Below are 20,814 nucleotides of genomic sequence, written 5' to 3' on the forward strand. Positions count from 1 at the left end.
CGCTACCCGGCTCCGCCCACTAGACCCGAGCTCCGCCCACAAGCACGGACCCCGCCCACTCACGCTCCACCTCTTCTGTTATGCCCGAGCCCCGTCCATCCAGACCCCGCCCCAACCAACGCCGATGTCCCGCCTACTCAGCCTAAACCCCGCCCTCTATACCGCCCACCCGCGCTGAGCCCCGCCCACTCGCTGGGACCTATTTCCCCCAGACAGCGGGGCCAGCCGCTTCCTATTGGCCCCGCCCTATGCCCCGCCTACTCGCATAGTTTCCGCCCCACCCCCTGCGTGTCGCCGGCCTAGGCTCCGCCTACTGGCCATTGTTTCCCCGCCCTTCCCGCCACCGGCCCTGACCTCTCCAAACTAAACTACTCCCATCTACCTGCACATGACCCACATCTCTCCAAACTTTTCTCATTCATTAACTTATCCAAATCTCTATACCTGCAGTCCACCACTTTCTCTGGTAGTTCATTCCACACAGGGTCCACTCTGTGTAAACAAAAAGTTGCCCCTCATATCCTTTTCCACTCTATCTCCTCTCACCTTAAAAATATGTCCCCTAGTTTTAAACTCCCCTAAGCCAGGGAACTTACCCTTGTCCTTCACCTTATCTGTACCCCTCGTGATTTTATAAACCTCAATAAGGTCGGTCCTCAACCTCCTATGCTCCAGTGAAAAAAGTTCCAGTCTATTTTTATATCTCCAACTCTCCACTCCTGACAACATCCTGGTAAATCGTTTCTGAATCCTGACCAGATTAATGATATCCTTCCTAGAACAAGGTGGCTGAACAGTACACAGTACTCCAGAAGTCTCACCAAAGTCCAGTACAACATCAACATAATGTTTCAACTTCTATACTCAAAGGTCTGAGCAATGAAGGTAAGTGAGCTAAACGCCTTTTTAACCACTCTGTCTACCTGTAACACAAATTTTAAAGAATTATGTTGCTGAATCCCTAGGTCTGTCCATTCTACCAGGATCCTACCACTAATTGTATTAGTCCTATCCTTGTTTGTATTACCAAATGCAATACCTCACATTTTATCCAAATTAACCTCCATCTGCCATTTTCAGCCCATTGACCCAATTGATCAATATCTCTTAGATAACCTTCTTCACTGTCTGCTACACCACTAACTTTGGTGTTATCATGCCTCCTACATTCTCATCCAAATCATTTATATAAATGACAAACAAAAGTAGATCCAGTACCAGAGATAGTAGGAACTGCAGATGCTGGAGAATCCGAGACAACAAGGTGCAGGGCTGGATGAACACAGCAGGCCAAGCAGCATCATAGGAGCAGAGAGGCTGACGTTTCGGGCCTAGACCCTTCATCAGAAAAGGGGGAGGGGAAGGGGGTTTTGAAATAAATAGGGAGAGAGTGGGAGGCGGATAGAAGAGGGATAGAGGAGAGGTGGAGGCGGAGGCGGCGGAAAAACTGCTCTATGTCCAAGCGTGAGCGGTATTCGTTGATCTGTGGGTGGAGGGGGACAAAGGTGAGCCCTTTACTGAGGACTGACCGTTCGTCCTCAGTAAGGGGTAGGTCTGGGGGGATGGTGAAGACTCGGGTGGAGGCGGATCCGCCTCCCACTCTCTCCCTATTTATTTCAAAACCCCCTTCCCCTCCCCCTTTTCTGATGAAGGGTCTAGGCCCGAAACGTCAGCCTCTCTGCTCCTATGATGCTGCTTGGCCTGCTGTGTTCATCCAGCCCTGCACCTTGTTGTCTTAGATCCAGTACCGATCCCTGTGGAACACTACTGGTCACAGGACTCCAATCTAAAAAAACAACCCTCCACTACCACCCTCTGTCTCCTACCGTCAAGCCAATTTTGAATCCAATTGGCATGCTCACCCTGAATCCCATGTGATCTAACTTTACTAATTATTCTACCATGCAGAACCTTGTCAAAGGCTTTACTAATGTCCAAGTAAACAGCTTCTACCACTCTGCCCTCATTAATCATCTTGGTTACTTCATTTCAAGAAAACTTAATCAAGTTTGTGAGAGATGATTTTCCTCGCACAAGCCATTGCTGACTATTTCCGATCAACCCTTGCCTCTCTAAATGCATGTAAATCCTTTCTTTAAGAATCACCTCCAACTGATGTCAGACTCACAAGTCTATAGTTTCCAGGCTTCTCCTTACAGCATTTCTTAAAGAATGGCACATCATTCACCACCCTCCAGTACTTCATCCATATTTATAGATGATACAAATAATTCTGCCACAGGCCCCACAATTTCCTCTCTAACTTTCCACAACACCCTGGGATACACTCAATCAAAATCTGAGATTCAGCTACCTTTATGTTTTATAAGACCTACAGGACTTTCTCTTCTGTAATGTGAACTGTTTTCAAAACATCAATGTTTATCTCCCTGAGTTCTTTAGTCTCCATTTCTCTTTCAACAGTAAAACCTGACACAAAATATTGATTTAATACCTCTCCTATATCATGAGGTTCAACGCAAAGATGACCTTGTTGATCTTTAATACCACCCAGCTTTGCCCACTCCCCTGGGTTAGCCTTCTCCCCTCATCCCACACCCCCATAGGAAGGAGGGATGGAGGGAATGTCTGAGTGAAGGAGAGTGAGAGAGAGAGAGAGACATGGGGGAGAATGGGAGGAGGAATGGGAAAGGGAGGCAGAAGGGTGGGGAATGGGGTGTCAGTGAAGAAGGAGGCTAGAGTGGGCAGGTGGGTCACAGGAAGTGCTCATCAGAGAGGATTGGCTCACTCAGTGAAGACAGATTTGTGATAGAGGGGCATTTTCAGCATGGCAACCTGTAATGGATTACCACAGGGATCGATGCTGGGTCACGAGAGACATAATAACCTGGATGAGGGAAGTGAATGTACTTTAGCCATGATGAATCCATTGCTGATTGTTGGAAAAACCCATCTGGTTCACTAATGCCCTTTAAGAGAAGGAAATCTGCCATCCTTACCTGACCTGGCCTACATGTGACTCCAGACCCACAGCAATGTGGTTGACTCTTAACTGCCCTCTTGGCAATTTGGGATGGGCAATAAATGGTGCCCAGCCAGCGATGATCCTCATCCTGTGAGTGAATTAAAAAAATACAAAAATAGGTGGAAAGCCAACTGGCAAAGATGACACACAGGTTCTAAGGAGGGATATACACACATTAATCAAGTGGGACAAAACTTGGCAGATGGAATATAATGTGGGAAAAAGTGAGGATTTGGCGGGAAGCATACAGTAATTGATTACAAATGGAGGAGGAGCTTGGAAAGCTGCAACACAGAGGACTTTGAAATATCCTTGTGCATAAACCTCAAAAAGAGAGGAATGCGCAATAGGGAATGCAAGTGGAATGTTGGTCTTTATTCAGAGAGAATGGTGTTTAGGGAATTTCTAAGGGAATGTTGTTTCCCATTTGTTGAGAGTATGGTCTCGTAGATGGTGCCCATTTTGCTTCTGTACTCATGGCAATGCCAGAGATTACTTGTTCCACCGAGCTGCTTGACTGCGTAAGATTTTGGAGTCAGTTACCGAAGACTGACAGTCGACTATTTAAGTAATTTTATGCTGGTTTGTTAAGTAGTGGCCGTTTAGATATGATACATTAGTTAAACATACAGGAGGAGATTTCAACCCATGATAGTTGAGAGCAGTTCACTGATACCAGAGGATGAAACGAAGTATGTGTTTTGATCTGAGTAAGTCATAGATAGAGCATCCTGTTCCTTAGCCAAAGTGTTAGGAGACTCTTCCCTGGAACCTCCAACATCTTCCAGGGTCCATCTTCTGTCTGATAAACTATCCAACTGCCTCCTAATGAGGAGCTGTTAATAAATATAGCTTAATTTTAGGGTTTCGAAGTTTGCACAATGTGTTTGAATTTTCTAACCAATGAGTACAGGACAGGTACCCAAGATGCCAGAATGGTCAACTTTCTGTCTGTTCATTTCCCAGCTTGAGATTTTTAGTGTACATCCTGCCGAGGGTCAGTTCCTAGCCATTTCTAAACACTAGTACTGATAAAGGGAGTACACACAAAGTGCTATCCTACCTGCTAAGTGAACATGGAAGCCTGAACCAAGGCACCCTGATGTTTCCGGGAATTCTTTAGAAATGTTGACTGTTTAGGAACTTTCTCAAAGGAAGATAAATCGCTGCTGTGTTAGCTGATCTCCTAAAATTCTTGTATAATACGGAACATTGAGGGCTCTAACTTCCTATGACTGTTGTTGTTTAACCAGAGTAGGCAGTATGGCTGACATTGATACAAAGATACCTTTTCTGTTTTGGTTGTAAAAGGTTGAAACATTGCATCCTAGCCCAGATGCGGACTAGGGTGTGATCTGTATCATAGTCGGCGGTGTGGTAGCTGCACAGGTTGAGAATGCTGTTCGGAGAGATGAATCTGATTCCCCACCAGACATAACTGGTGTCAATGCCCTGGTCTTGGCTATCTCCAGCCCACCTTTTTGGAATGGTGTACTCTGGAAGGTGTTAGTCACTCAAAGCAGCGGAATCCATGTGATAAATGGGTCTTGGCAATGACAGCCACAACCCGAGAGGAAATAACATCAGTTCCTCTGGGGAAAGATCTATAATGTTCCTCAGCGTCAGTGTGACATTGGCGTGAAAGTAGTTCTCTTCATTCAAGTGACGTGGACTGGTAGAGACTGAACAGCCTGATTCCATGTCTTCAATAGAAAAGGACGTTGCACACGGTATGAGACGAGCTACTACTTCACAACAGGCAGAAAACAAAGAGCTGCAGATGGTGGAAATCAGAAAAGAAAACAGAAATTGCTGGAGAAACTCAGCATGTCTGGCAGCGTCTGGACTCGAAGTGTAAATTCTGCGAATCTCTACTTTGTTTTTGTAGCATTTCACAATACCAAAGGGGTTGGGATGAATTTCAGTCCCACCATCCCCGCTTGTTCCAGCTCACAGGAAGGTCAGAACGGAGTCTCCAAGGCTGATTCAGACTGATAATTAGGGAACATTGCCCCTCCCACCATCTACCTACCCAACCATAAACCCCATTGATGGATGCTTGCTGGTGTCACTGACATCTCCAATTCACGCTTGTGATTTAAACCCCTGTTGACACTAATAGCCCAGAGCCAAGGTACCATAAGACCATGGGAGCAGCATTAGGCTATTTGGCCCATTGGGTCTGCCCCACTATTCAATCATGGCTCATATCTCAACCTCGTTCTCCTGCCTTCCCCTTGATCCCCTTACCAATCAAGAACCTTTCTATCTCTGTTCTAAAGATACTCAATGACTTGGCCTCTCCAGCCCTCTGTAGCATTGGCTTCCACAGACTCACCAGCCTCTGGGTGAAGAAATTCTTCCTCATCTCAGCTGTAAAGGGTTGTGCCTTCACTCCAGTTAATGGTGAACCAAAGTTTCAGACCATTTGATCTGCTGGCATTGGCTGACAGCTCCCTGGTCCCCCAGCTCGGTACACTGCTTCCAGGGTATATTGCCCCTTGTTAGGCACATTCTAGACTGCAATGGGTAATCTGGTAACTCAGCAAATACACCCATATAATAAAAACAAAACACATACATCGGAAGAAGGGAATGGTCACACTATGTTTATTGTCAAAAACATCTGCAGGTGTTATTCATTCCAGCTGCTGGTAAACGTACTATAATCAATTATCCACACAAACCACAGCAAATAGTTTCAGAGAACTGTAGCAAACTGAGTTAGAGAGAGAGAGGTACTGTTATTAAGGTTATTTATAACTAGTGGCTCTACAAAGGCTTCAACCCTTCCCCAGCATCTATGTGGAGCCCAGCATTTCTTCTAGCCAGCTGCCTGCTACAGTGATCATGCCATCCCTGTCCCAGTAGATCCCCTCAGTGATGCACACACGCTCCCCAAGGACTCTGCTGTGAGATCAGCCATCGAGCTGCTCCTTCTGCACATTAACGTTTACCTCGAATACCTGAAAATATCCCTGCTGGGGTAAACAGAGCAGAAAACCCCCTTCCAACGGTGAATGTTTCAAGAACAGGTGGGAATTGCTAAGGGTTCTAAGGGAACTGACTGTGTAACAAACCCATAAAGAAGACAGCCTTTCACCGACATGTTGGAGCTCAGGAGCAAGCATTTGGACTGTCATCTCTGTGGCAGCTCTCCAAGAGATTCTATTTCCCCTGTTACTGTTATAAAAAGGCGGAGGCGAAGCGAAGAGAGGAGATAACAGGCAGGATGCACATGGTTTCAATGTTTTAATATCACCAAGCTCGTAGGGGAAATGTCTCGGTGACAGGGGAAGTGGAGACCAGAGTGCCCTGTCACAAAAGGACTCGCTGACCGATTGCAAGTCCTTACTTACTTGTAACTACAGAGCAGGGAATGTTGTAAAAAACCGTAGATGGACTGTGAGAGGAAGCACTTTCCTGACAACCCATCAGACAGCAGGTGCCAACCCCTGACTCAATGTGTGCACGTTAACAAGTGAGACCAGTTAACAAGCTGTAAACCATGGAGGGAGCACGTGTTGCCTTGCACCAGTGTAAAGTCCTCAACCTGTCTCTCTGCTGACCTCGGCCTGATGTCAGTGTTGCACAAGGACAGACCATCCCTGGTCCAGGGACTGCCAGTGTTATTGGTTAGTTATAGCACAGCAATCAGGTATTCCGGAGCGTCCTCCACTTCATTCGCTATACTCTCCGATGGATTCTCTGTCGTGAGCGGCAATGGTTCAAGTGCCTTTGATTCCTTCACATCTTTCTCTTGGCTCTGCATCCTCTCCAGCTCCGGGGTGAACTTGCTGTTGATGATTGACTTGCTCAGTTCCTCCACCAACTGCGGCAAGGCTGTCATTTTTGCCTCGTACTCGTTCTGGACCTCCTGCTGGTACTGAACATGGTGGAAAACAAGGAGAGGAAAGCAGATGAATGGTGGCTCAGACAGGAGTCTTCTCCCCTAACACTGTGCACTGGCTCAGGGTGGTTCTGGCAGCAGTGAGTGGGCAGCTATGCCACAGGCCTTCTGGCATTGGGAAAGTGAACCTCAGGGTAACAGAGCAGCAATTTGCTCACGTTTACAGTCGTACTGCACGCCTACATGCTCCGCGTACTGTGAATAAGCATGGACTGAAAGAACGGTGCAGACATGATGGGCCAAATGGCCTCTCTCTGCGCCAAAACAATCCTGGCATTCTGTGAAAAGGCTCAGGGCACACTTGCAGAAGCAAAGGCATGAATCTCAGACCGGGAGGCACAATCTCATAGTAAAGGATTTAAGACAGCTGTTGGAGAAGAGAGTTTGAGATTCCCACAACTGTTTGCATGTAGAGGCGTTTCCTGATATGACCCCTGAACTGACTAGCTCCAAATTTAAAGGTTATGTCCATTTGTTCTGACTTCGCCTGGTCAGAGGAAATAGTCTCGCTCTAACTAGCATATAAAATCCTTTAATGATAGAGGCACCTCAATCATTTCAAGTCTAGTCTATGCTGTCATGCCCCAGTATATTCTGAACTTCAAACTAATTTTCATACTGTTACAATGGAACACAAAAGGCTGGAAAGATGGACACCTAAGTGTTACCTGACTTTTTTTTTGAGGATTGAAACTGCTCTTTTGCCATAAGAAGAGATAAAGAATCTTCCAGGCTGATTCTGAATTGATGCCCTTTCCTGAAACTAATCCAAGACTCCACTATCACATTGAGTGGGTCTTTCAAACACAAAAACAGTGGTTATCTCAAACTGTCAAGGTAAAACTCTCAGAATACAGGATGTTGAATCACAATCTCCACCCCCGAATCCCCACCCCACCAAGCTTATTCAGAAAAGACTTCAAACTTGTGGAATTCACCCGATGAGAATTGACTTTGTTATATGCTTTTGAAATCAGCAAAAGCTACTTACAGGCAGAATTCCACCAAAAAGCCATCAAACTAGCTGCAAGTTATCTAAGCAGTCAAGGTAATGAATTAATGGTCAGTACTCGAAAGTAGGAGTTCACAACAGAGAGAGAACCGCTCCCCCAACCTGTTTCAATTTGGCGTTTACCTGAGAACCAACCTCCTCAAAATTCAACTACAAGCCTGTTGAGAACACTTTACAATACCCAGAAAACATGAACTTCATCTCGGAAACTATAGGCCTACCTCCCCTTCATTATATACTGTAATATGAAATTGCTATTCTCTGTATTCTGTGCGTGTGAAACATTCTGCCATTTGTGGTAGCACAGTGGCTCAGTGGTTAGCCCTGTAGCCTCACAGTGCAAGGGACCTTGGTTCAATTCCAGCCTCGGGCAATCATCTGTGTAGAGTTTGCACATTCTCCCCGTGTCTGTGTGGGTTTCCTCCAGATGTTCCGGTTTCCTCCCACAGTCCAAAGATGTGCAGGTTAGGTGGATTGGCCATGCTAAATTGCCCCATAATGTTCAGGGATGTGCAGCTTAGGTGGGTCATATGTGGTTGGGTCCAGGTGGGATGCTCTGAGGGTTGGTGTGGACGTGCTGGGCCGAAGGGCCTGTTCCCACACTGTAAGGATTGTATGTATGTATGATCTAATTAAATAATTTTGTTTGCATTGAAACTCACAAATGTTGATGTTAGATTTACTTAATTAGGATGCTGGAGATCTGAAATAAAAACAGCAGGTCTGGCAGCATCTGCTGAGAGAAAGGAGAGTAAATGTTTTGAGTCCAGTGACTCTCCTCTTCCATTGAAAAGTTATAGAACTCGAAACGTTAACTCTATTTCTCTCTCCACACAAGTTGCCAGACCTGCTGAGTCTATCCAGCACTCTGTTTTTATTTAATTGGGGTGTGTGCATACCAAGGTAAGAACACATACCTCTTACATACAATCATATTGATCACAGACAGTAAGAATTCTGTCTATGAAAGTACTTGAGGGAACAATTAAACTGATTTGGGTAATGTTGCGCTAGACAGCTCTCTCTGCACCAGTCCTGAGGAAGTGGTGCACTGGCAAAAATGCAGTGTTTCAGTTGAGAAATTAAACCCAGACATGGAAAGATACAAATTAGGAGTAGGAATACCATATATGTTTCAATCAACTTGAACTTTTACTCTTCTAAACTCCAGCAGATGGAATCTAGCCTGTTCAACTTTATCTTACAAGACAACCCTCCCATTCCAGGTATTAGTCTGGTAATCTTCTCTGGATTGCTTTCTGCATATTTACATCTTTCCTTAAATCAGGAGGCAGTACTTTACACGGTACTCTAGATATGGAATCACCAATGCCCTGTATGATAGAAGCAGAACTTCCCTACTCTTGTAAGAAATCCCCTAAATAAATGGTAACATTCCATTAGCTTTCCTAATCTACCTGTATACAGTACCAGTCATTTGTGATTCAGGTACAAGAATCGCATATCTCACTGCATTTCAGAGCTCTGCAACCTCTCACCATGTAGATAATATGCATCTCTTTATTCTTCCTGGCAAAATGAACAACTTCATATTTTCCCATATTGTACCTCATCTACCACATCCTCATTGCCCACTCACTTAATCTATCTATGTCACTTTGTAGTCTCCTTATGCCATTTTCACAATTTACTTTCCTACCTATAGTTGCATCATCAACAAATTTAGCTGATAAGATGTAGGCCAATCAGCCCATCATGTCTCCTCCACCATTCAATGCGATCATGGGTCCTCTGATAATTGTGAACTCCACTTACCTGCCTTTTCCCTTGATCCCCTTCCTGATTAAAATTTTTGTTTATCTCGGCCTTGAATATACCTAATGACTCAGCCTCAACAGCAATTTGCATAAAGATTCACTGCCCTCTCAGAGAAGAAATTCCTCCCTATCTCTGTCTCTGCAACCCCTTATTCTGAGATGGTATCCTCTGATCCTGGACTTTCCCACATGGGGAAACAAACTTTCCACATCTATCCTATCAAGTCTCCTAAGAATCTCGTAAGTTTCAAAATGTTCACCTCTCACTCTTCCAATGAATATAGACTCGACTTATTTAAGCTTTCCTCACAAGACAGCCCCTCCATGCCCAGGATCAGCCATGTGAACCTTCTCTGGACTGACTCCCATGCCAGTATAACTTCCCTGTTCTCGGCATTCCAGCTGGGATCTGACTCGTGCCTTGTATAGTTCTGGTCCAGCTCAATTACCTCTTTTTCCTTTTCCTTAATTTCCTTTAATTTTTCTGTGTGCCTTTCTTCGAGCTTGCTCTCAAGATTCGACTGATTCACATAAGCCTGCAATAATAAGAAAATATCAAAAGCAAAGTGGAACAGTTGTCTGGTAACTGAGCTTTTCATTTGCAGGAGTGGGATTGGAATTTGGGAAGCAAAACTGTTTGGGGAATGGAACTGTTGCATGGGAGCGGGGCTGTTTGGGGAGAGCAGGACTGTTGTTTATGGAGCGGGACTGTTGTCTGGGGAGCGGGTCTGGTTTCTTGGGAGTAGGGCTGTTATTTGTAGAGAGGGAATTTTGCCTAGAGAGTGCAGTTATTAGTTCCAGAAAGTGAAATTGTTGCTTGGAAAACAGTCATTTCAAATGCACAGTAATGAGCTGAATGGACTTTCTCATAGTTTGTCTCTTCTTGTCGGTTTGTTGATGTTGAGGCAAACTCTCTCCTCTCTGCGCTATGCCACCTACCAGCTTGAAGAGTTTCACTGACATCTGAATGTGATGCTCATTGATCTCCTTCTTGCGCCTGTGAAGGAAGCACAGTGCTCCGTGAGCAGAATGACCTTGGAATTGGAATGTAAACAGACCAGGCTGCACTGCTTCTCTCTCACTGTGTACGATCTTTGTTACAAGATCCACTAGTTTCTTGATTAAGGTTCTGTTGACTGTTAAAGGGCCCATAAACTACGCCCACCAGTTATTTTTCAGACAGTCTTTATTCCTAATCCCCTCAAATAGTAATTCTACTTCATGTTATTCTGAGTAAAGATCCTTTCTCACTAGGGCCCTTATGTCATTGTTTATTACAGGGAGTCCTCATTTTAAGCTTCCTCTTTTAAAGTGTTTTTTTATTGCTTTAGTGTTGTCCCTTTTCTTTAATGCCTTCACTCCTCATGTAGAGTGACAATCCCCAATTTAACAGCCCTTACTTCCTGGTCATGTCATTGAGCCTGTCACATCATAATGACTCTTGTGTCATCTCATGAGTTGCATCATCAGAGAGGTGCCCTGACTGTCCTGCTAAAGTTGGCACTGTCATGTCTCTGCCATGTCATCATGTTTGCGTAGAATTCCTACAGCACAGAAAGATACCATTCAGTCCATCAAGCCTGCACCTATCCTCTGAAGATCATCCCACCCAGACCCAGGCCCCCAACCTGGCCCCGCATTTACCACGACCAATCCACCTAACTTGCACATCTTTGAACTGTGGGAGGAAACCGGAGCACCCAGAGGAAACCCACATAGACATGGGGAGAATGTGCAAACTCCACACAGACAGTCGCCCGAGGGTGGAATCGAACTCACGTCCCTGGCACTGTGAGGCAGCAGTGCTAATCACTGAGCCACTGTGCCGTTTTAAACAGCTGTCTGCTCAGCTGCTTAAGGAAACTTTGTTTTTAAAATGTGCTTTTAATTTTTACTGCTGTTTGTACCTTTACCAGCAGAGGAACTTTTTAAGATTTTCTGCTGCACTGTACTCTACAGTACTTTATATGAACAGGTACATCATAACTTGAACTGTACCATACAGTAAGTGTCTTTAAAGACGCCTCTGCTGTAAAATGCTTGGTTTCTTCACTTAAGCTCTCCTTGTTTAGTTTAGCAAGTTATTTTAATTACAAATGCTCAGTATGGCACAGCATTTCAACTTCTACATTGTTTTTTCTTGGCAACAACAATTGTCATCGGGAACATGTCTGTTTTTAACATTGATTCTTATGGGAAACCACATTTCACCTAAAGTTTCTAATTGAAAATCATGCTTTTTTTCTAATATCGAGTCTTAGAGTCATACAGCACGGAAACAGACCCTTCGGTCCGACTAGTCCATGCTGACTATGTTCCCAAACTAAACTAGTCCCACTTGCCTGTGCTTGTCCCATATCCCTCCAAATCTTTCCTTTTCATGTACTTGTCTAAATGCCTTTTAAACATTGTAACTGTATCCGCATCCACCACTTCCTCTGGCAGTTCATTCCACACACAAACCACTCTGTGTAAAAACAAAAGTTGCCCCTCATGCCCTTTTTAAATCTTTCTCCTCTCACCTTAAAAATATGCCCCCTTGCTTTTAATTCCCCACTTTAGGGAAAAGATCATGGCTATTCACCTTAGCAATGCGCTTCATGATTTTATACACCTCTATAAGGTCACCCCCTCAACCTCCTACACTCCAGTAAAAAAAGTCCCAGCCTACTTTTATAACTCAAAGCCTCCATCCTGGTAAATGGAACAAAATCCCAACTTTAAGTAAGAGTGCTCTTTATCAGGGCTACTGCTACTCCTTTTCCGTTCTGTCTGTGTTTTTGAAACAGTGTGTCCTCTGGAAGAATTATTTTCCAGCCTTGGGTATGTTGTAACTATGTCCATGTAATGGTGATTGAATCTAAACTGTTTATCTGCACTCGTCTTATAGTGGGTACTTTATACAGTCACATAAAAAGCTATTTTTTTAACTTACTATTCTTTGCGTGAACCTTCATTGCTCATAAGGTATTACTGTTGAACATTCTGCCCCTATCTGTCCCTGCTTGTCTTTACCAACATTCTTCTGTTGTCTATACTTTTTTTCTTTTGCATTTGTTTTTCTATTTACTGAAACCAATCCCCCGCTGTTAGAATCTCTATGCACAGTCCTAGTTATATGATTCACCAAGTCTCCTCCTCCTTGTTTGTATATTTGTGTGGCACTAGCCTCAGCCTCATTTAAGTAAACCCCATTCCAGTAATACAGGCCAAGCTTCCTTTGTACCAGTGACTGCCTCATTAAACAAAATGAAAGATAGTAAGAACTGCCAATGCTGGAGTCAGAAATAACACAGTGTGGAGCTGGAGGAACACAGCAGGCCGGGCAGCATCAGAGGAGCAGGAAAGCTGATGTTTGGTCCCCACCCGAAACGTCACCTTTCCTGTTCCTCTGATGCTGCCTGGCCTGCTGTGTTCCTCCAGCTCCACACTGTGTTATCAGTAAACAAAACCCCTTCTGCCCAGTGGGTCATGCATTTACTAATCTAAACCAGTTGACCCTCTGCTAATTAGCACATGGCTCAGTTATTAACCTTTTAACTTAGACCCCGAATCCTCAAACTCTCCCAAGAGAACATCATTTCTAGTTCTATATCTGCTGCTGGATCCCAAGTAAACTGATGACAATGGGGTCCTTTCCTTCCCATTCCAAGTTCCAGGTTCCAGGATCCAAGGCACGGTGGCTCAGCAGTTAGCACTGCTACCTCACAGCACCAGGGATCGGGGTTCAATTCCGGCCTTAGGTGACTGTCTGCATAGAATTTGCACATTCTCCCCTGTGTCTGTGTGGGTTTGCTCCGGTTTCCTCCCACTGTCCAAAGACGTGCAGGTTAGGAGGTTTGGCCATGCTAAATTATCCCATAGTGTCCAGGGACGTGCAGGCTAGGTGAGTTAGCTAAGGGTAATGCAAGTTTACTTGGATAGGGTGGGGGGGATGTGGACTTGATGGGCTGAATAGCCTGTTTCCACACTGTAGGGATTCTAGGATTTCTATCATTTCAACTCCAGCTACAAAGAGATATCCTTAACACTGGCACCAGACAAGCAACAATACATTTGGAGCTCTGGTGTATCTAGAGAACAGTTTCTATCTCCTTGATTACACTGACCCCCCTCTCTCTAGCACATTCCTGTTTGGCCTTCCTTCCCATACCCACTTGAATGGCATCCTGCACCATGGTTCTACGGTCGGTCTGCTCATCCATAGGTCAGTCCTTGGGATAGTCTAGGCAGAAGGTTTTGCTGAAGTGAAGGGGTGTAACTGCCTCCAGGAGGAAAGTGCCCAGGCAATTTCCCCCTGCCCTTGCCTGACAACATCTGCAACTGTGCCTCGAGTTCAGCAACTCTGAGTTGAAAGTGGTCAAGCTGCAGATGATTAGATGGTTGGTCATCTGGGACTGCAATGCATTCCACAGTCACAGCTCCATTCAGTAAGATCACTGTGTCTAAGCAGGCCATTTGGCCCATCAGGTCCGCACCAGCCCTCCGAACAGCATCCCACCCAGGCACACCCCACCCACTTTACCCATTGCCTGTAACCCTGCATTTCCCATGGCTAATCCACCTAGCCTGCACATCTTTGGACTGTGGGAGGAAACCCACGCAGACACAGGGAGAATGTGCAAGCTCCACACAGACAGTCGCCCGAGGGTGGATTCGAACCCGGGTCCCCGGTTCTGTGAGGCAGCAGTGCTAACCACTGAGCCACCGCGCCGCACCAAAACAGCTCCAGGTTCTTGCACTCTCTTGAAATTGTCTCACACCTACCGTACCTATCAACCTCTTCCATGAATATACTCAACGAGTGAGTATCGACTGCTCCTTGGGGTAGATCCACAACCCTGTGTATAAAGGAATTTCTCCCTATCTCAGTCCTAGGTAGCTGCCCTTTTATTCCCAGGCTGTGCCTCCTGGTTGTAAATTCCCAAGCCAGAGGAACCATCTCTCCTTACTATAGGGCAGGACCCCACAGCTAAAATTTCGGGGTTGCAAAATCCGAGGCCAGAATGAGCACCAACGGGTTTCCAACCAATTTACAATGGCCTGGCGCCCACTCTAACAGGTCATTGCTCTTGCAGCTCTCACTGAGGGGTCCATGTCTCAAAATGGGGCTCACAGTGGGAAACCCATTGGGAAACATTGCTGTACAGGCCCACCCAACCCACCCTTCACAGGCTATTGTTGGGTCAGCTGTCCACCATGTACCTCTCTTAGCAGATGGGCGAGCTTTAAAGAGAGCCATAGAAATGTGGAAAACAGGAGCAGCGGTAGGCCATTCAGCTCTTTGAGCCTGCTCCCCCATTCAATATGATCACGGCTGATCATCCGACTCAGCACCCTTTCCCTTTGATTATTTTGTCCCTAAGGATTATATCTAAATCCCTCCTGAAAACATCCAATGCTTTGGCCTCAACTGCTTTCGGTGGCATCTCAGTCCTAAATGGCCTACCCCTGTATCCTTAGACTGTGACCCCTTGCTCTGGCCTTGCCAGTCACCGGAAACATCCTTCCTGCGTTTATCCTGTCCAGTTCTGTTAGAATTTTATATGAGATTTCTATGAGATTGCCTCCTCATTCTTCTAAACTTCAACAAGTACAATCCTAATTGATCCAGTCGCTCTTCATGAACATCAGTCCTGCTATTCCAGGAATCAGTCTGGTATACCTTTGCTGCACTCCCTCCCTAGCCAGAACATCCTTCCTCCGATAAGGAGATCAAAGTGGCCACAGTATTCCAGGTTTGTTGACAACAGGTCAGCTATGACTCCTCCCATACTCCTCTGTCTCTCTCACTCTGTGTTTCCACTACCGACACAGCCACATACAGATCTAATCGCTGGTGTGTTTTTGTGTGGTTTTCCCAGGTACCCAAGCAGCTAATACAATAATACCAAGGGGGCGTGACATCCCACAGCGCTCAGTTCACTTGCAGACCAGCCCTGGGCACACACCAGCTATGTTGAATAATGGCAGATACTGGTTACCTAGACCTTCCAAACTGAACATCCCCTAACGCTGATAACCCAGCGTGGAGCTGGAGGAACACAGCAGGCCAGGCAGCATCAGAGGAGCGGGAAAGCTGACGTTTCAGGTCGGGACTCTGAAGAAGGGTCCCAACCCGAAACGTCAGCTTCCCTGCTCCTCTGATGCTTCCTGGCCTGCTGTGTTCCTCCAGCTCCACACTGTGTTATCTCCGACTCCAGCATCGGCAGTTCTTACTATCTCCTAACGCTGCTGTGTTACTGCAGGAGTGGTTTTGCAGGACAGCTTCAACACACTGTTGCCCAGTGATTAAGGAGTTACTTATAAATCCAGGCAGTTTATCATCACAGAGCAAGGGTGAATGCTGATTACTCACTTCTCCTGGACACTCTTATCCACCGTGCTTTTCAGCATGTTCTCAATCTTCTCCTGTCGCTTCAGCTCAATCTTTTTCTTCACTTCTTTCATTTCACTAAAAGAAAAGATTGGTTTGTAGTGAATAGCTGCAGAGATCTCTCGGAATGCCATAGGCTGAGCAGCACTGTTAAACACATGGACTCTCCTACCCCAGTGGCATTTTTATTACCCAATGGGGTAGTGCGCCATAAGTCAAAGCTGACTCTTCTTCCAAGTCTATAAAGAGTGCAATATGAGAGAAGTGGGAAGTGTCCAGAATTTGCAAAGGCAGAGACTTTGGGAGCAGATGGGGGGGGGAGGTAAGTAGCTATTTACACCATTGTGTCATGGATTATGGGGAAAAAAGCTTGGTGGGGATAGATGTTGAATAAAGTCTGAAGGGGGTTAATGTTCATGTTACATTGGCTGCACTCCATTGACTGAGGTCACACACTGTCTGTATTGAGGAATTTCCTCATGAGATTTCACCAGCTCCCTAAGGGTCTGACCAAATGCTCTCATGCAAGAAACCTTCTTGTTATCTCAGGACAGTGGCTCTTCTGTAAACACTCTACAGGGTGTATCTTTGATCTCTAATCATTAGATAGGCCGAAGACAAAGGAGAATTGGTAGCAGTGAACGTAAGGACATAACAAATAGGAGCAAGAGTAGGTCCATCAAGCCGGCTCCGCCATTCAATAAGATCATGGCTGATCTTTTTCGTGGACTCAGCTCCGCTTACCCACCCACTCATCATAATCCTCAATTCCCTTACTGTTCAAAAATCTATCAAAAATATATGCCTTAAAAACATTCAACCAGGTCGCCTCAACTGCTTCACTGGGCAGGGAATTCCACAGATTCAAAACCCTTTGGGAGAAGTAGTTCCTCCTCAGCTCAGTCCTAAATCTGCTCCCCCTTATTTTGAGGCTATGCCCCCTTGTTCTAGTTTCAACCGCCAGTGGAAACAACCTCCCTGCTTCTCTCTTATCTATTTCCTTCATAATTTTATATGTTTCTATAAGATCACCCCTCATTCTTCTAAATTCCAATGAGTATAGTCTCAGTCTACTCAATCTCTCCTCATAAGGCAAACTTTTCAATTCTGGAATCAACCCAGTGAACCTCTTCTGCACCCCATTCTGTGCCAGTACATCCTTTCTCAAGTAAGGAGACCAAAACTGCGCACAGTACTCCAGGTGTGGCCTCACCAGCACCCTATACAGCTGCAGCATAACCTCCCTATTTTTAAACTCCATCCCTCGAGCAATGAAGGGTAATATTCCGTTTGTGACCTACCTCAAAAAAAAAATCACATACTGAATATCACGCACATGAGGTACCAGGCATGGTCATCTGAGATAAAAATACAGACTGGACTCACACTCCAGTGACCCAGGGAAAACTGAATGAACTGTGGATGCTGTAAATCAGAAACAAAAAGAGAAATTGCTGGAAAAGCTCAGCAGGTCCAGCAGCATCTGTGGAGAGAAATCGGAGTTAACGTTTCGAGTCTGGGGTATGAGGAAGGGTCATCAGACCCGAAATGTTAACTCCGATTTCTCTCTGCAGATGCTGCCAGCAGACCTGCTGAGCTTTTCCAGTAATTTCTGTTTTTGTGTGTAATATGCTCTGGGAACACGGGTTCAAATCCCACCACAGAAATGAAATTCAATGAATAAATCTGGAACCAGTCTCAGTGCTGGAGACTCCAATCATCAGTTATTGCAAAGACCCATCAGGTTTCACTAATGTCCTTTTAAGCAGGGGCAATCTGGCATCCTTACCCAGTCTGGCCTACATGTGACTCCTAACTGCCCTCTGAAATGGATTAACAAGTCACTCATTTCAAGACCAATTGGTGACCGGCAAAAAAACATTGGCCTTGCTAGCAGTGTCTATGTCCCATGAATGAATAATGAAAAGAATGTCATTCAGCAAAATCCACAAAAATGTAATTGACAAGTTTAATGGCATTCAGCCCCTATCTTGAAAGGGCTGGATTATCACAAAAGAGTGGGAGGTAATGTTATAGCTGTATGTGTTCCTCTGTTCAGTTCTGGGCCCACAGTTCCAGGTTGTACAGGTACTTGGTGAAAGTGCGGTGTGGATTCAACAGGCTGCATAGATGAGACATCAGTCCCTTGTCTTTAAGAGTGAGAGCTGATGTGACCAAGGTATTAAAAACAAGGAAAGGATTTAACAGGATAAATACGGAGAAATTGCTTCCTCTGATTGGCACAACAATGAAGAAAGGGCACAGTGTCTTAAAAATAGAGTGTGGACATCTAGGAGTGAAGGGGCAGCTCCTTGGACAGGAATAGCTCCAGAGATGAGGAACCTCAGTTTCCAGGAGAGATCGAAGAAGTTAGTAATATTCTCCTTGGAGAGAAAAAGGGTGCGAGGAGGTCTGATAAAAGGTTTTTAAACTAATAAAGGGACGGCACAGTGACTCTGGCTAGCACCGCTGCCTCACAGCGCCAGGGACCCAGGTTTGATTCCACCCTTGGGTGACTGTGTGGAGTTTGCACATTCTCCCCGTGTCTGCGTGGGTTTCCTCCGGGTGCTCCAGTTTCCTCCCACAGTCCAAAGATGTGCAGGCTAGGTGGATTGGTCATGTGAAATGCAGGGTTACAGAGACAGGGTAGGGGGGTGGTGGGTCTGGGTGGGCTGCTCTTCAGAGGATCAGTGTGGACTCGATGGGTTGAATGGCCTCCTCCCACACTGTAGGGATTCTGCGATTCTAATGAATAGGCTGGTAGGAGTAGATAGGGAGAAACCCTTGCTGCTCGTAAAAAAGGAATAAGAACGAGAGGGCACGGATTTAAAGTGATCTGCAAAAGTAGCCACGTTTTTCACCCAGCGAGTAGTTAGGGGTATGGAATGCACTGTGTGGAAACGTGGTGGAGGCATGCCAAAATGGGGCGTTCGAGAGGACGGTTATTTGGATAGAAATATTGTGCAAGGGTATGGGGGAGAAAAGCAGGAGTTAATGACACTGGCTTAAAGAACCAGTACGGGCAGAATGGCCTCCTCCCGCACCGTAAGCATTCTGTGATTCAGTACGACCTTTGAGTGAAACGCTGCCGTCTGGAGGAATCAATGCTGCGGGCAGGCGGCAGGAGTCACCCCAGTGACTCACAACCCACCCATTCCTGGGTCCAAGAACTGCTGGGCGTCCACGTTCAGCTAGCCCTGGGAATCATGTCCTCTTTCATACCTGGGACATCACTAGCAAGGCCAGTCTTCCCTGCACACCCTGACTGCCCTGTTCCGAGTGGGTTTAGCTGGGGTCTGGAGTCAAGTGTAGAGCAGACCAGGTAGGGCTGGTGGATGTCCTTGCCTGGTGAGGATAGCCCAACCAGGCCGGGTGGGTTTTTTTTTCTGCAGAAACCAGAGTAACTTCGTTGTTGAGACCGCCTTACGCATTTACAGATTTATTTAACAGACTTAATTTAAAGTTCTCCAGCTGCCACCACAGGATTTGACTCCTGCTCTCTAAGCTTTAGTCTGGCCCTCTGTGTCACAGGTCCGGTGACACTGCCGAATTGCCGGACCGTTCCCCGTTATCATGAACACCAGGGACACTGGGACCCAAATGGGAAGGAAGTGCAACAGCAGTAGGTCCCAGGCCGCGTGGAGCCCAGTATAAGTGGGGAGTGAGACAGAATCAGCTTGGACGTTACTGAGTGAGACATATCATTCAGCTCCTCTTGCCAGGTAGATCACCAGGGCCTCCCCAGAGCAGCCATGCTGCCCCTGTCAGCACTCTGGAGCAGGGTCTGTCCCTGATGGGGGACAGGGAGAGAGAGAGGGGCACAGCAGATTGGCGGAGGCCCATAACTAAGACATCGGACCCCATTTCAGAGACCCTGGCCGATGCCAAGCAGTGACTGGAGGAGGAATCAGAAGAAGGGGGAAAGATTAACTCTATTGTCGTAAAACCTTGCATTATATTCAGTGTATCAAGATAGCGCAGGAACATGGTGGCACTTTGCACATAACACACTTTTCACTGTATTTTTATGTACATACAACAATAAATCTGAATCTAATCTAATCTAACCCCCCTCCCCCCTTATCCCTGCTGGGAGTCTCGGCTCTTTTCTGGTAGATGAGAGCCCAGTTTTTTTTCCTCAGTGAGTCCTCACCTTTCGTTGGACTCCTTTAAGCTCTTCAGGGTTGCTGCTTGTTTCTCCTTCGCTATTTCCAGTAGTTTGGACACTTGCTGCAGGTTTAAGAGATACTACCACGTATTAGACCGTACAGAGTTTGCAAGCGAATACAGTTTGTTTCCCATAATAGCCCTTCACCGTCCTGCACAGCGATCAGCAGCTGGTAGTGGGAGCTGCTGAGGGAGGGATACACCAGACTCCACTGCTACTTTTTGACACTGTAGAGGAGAGCGGACAAACTCTCTTCTCTTGGCTTGTCCCTGCTCCTCCCGGGGATGAGCTCGGCTGGTACTGGGGAACACGTTGCCAGGGTACAGGACAGAACTGGCCATCCTTGCCGAGACCACCAGGGGTCTGGGACAGGTCTTTCCAGCAGACAGCAGCTGCCAGCCCAGCACAGTGAGAGAATTTGTGTACACTAAATCCCCACAGCCCAGCAGAGTGTGAGAATGTGTTACACTAAATCCCCACAGCCCAGCAGAGTGAGAGAATGTGTTACAGTAAATCCCCACAGCGCAGCAGAGTGTGAGAATGTGTTACACTAAATCCCCACAGCGCAGCAGAGTGTGAGAATG

At 46.1% G+C, this 20,814-nt stretch overlaps 1 protein-coding gene across 1 annotated transcript in view; it reads right to left on the reverse strand.

Moving 5' to 3' along the window:
* Positions 1–5,575: 5,575 nt before the first annotated feature.
* LOC109913252 (1-phosphatidylinositol 4,5-bisphosphate phosphodiesterase beta-2) overlaps positions 5,576–20,814 on the reverse strand; it is a 99,793-nt gene continuing 84,554 nt past the window's right edge. The window contains exons 16-20 of the mRNA XM_048600482.1: positions 20,216–20,292; positions 16,045–16,140; positions 10,626–10,683; positions 10,136–10,222; positions 5,576–6,872 (exon numbers count right to left, since the gene is read on the reverse strand). Coding sequence (XP_048456439.1) covers positions 6,627–6,872; positions 10,136–10,222; positions 10,626–10,683; positions 16,045–16,140; positions 20,216–20,292 — 564 coding nt within the window. The 3' untranslated portion in view covers positions 5,576–6,626. The remainder of the gene's footprint in view (positions 6,873–10,135; positions 10,223–10,625; positions 10,684–16,044; positions 16,141–20,215; positions 20,293–20,814) is intronic.

Source organism: Rhincodon typus, chromosome 8, assembly GCF_021869965.1.
Source record: "Rhincodon typus isolate 14 chromosome 8, sRhiTyp1.1, whole genome shotgun sequence".
Classification (NCBI taxonomy): domain Eukaryota; kingdom Metazoa; phylum Chordata; class Chondrichthyes; order Orectolobiformes; family Rhincodontidae; genus Rhincodon; species Rhincodon typus.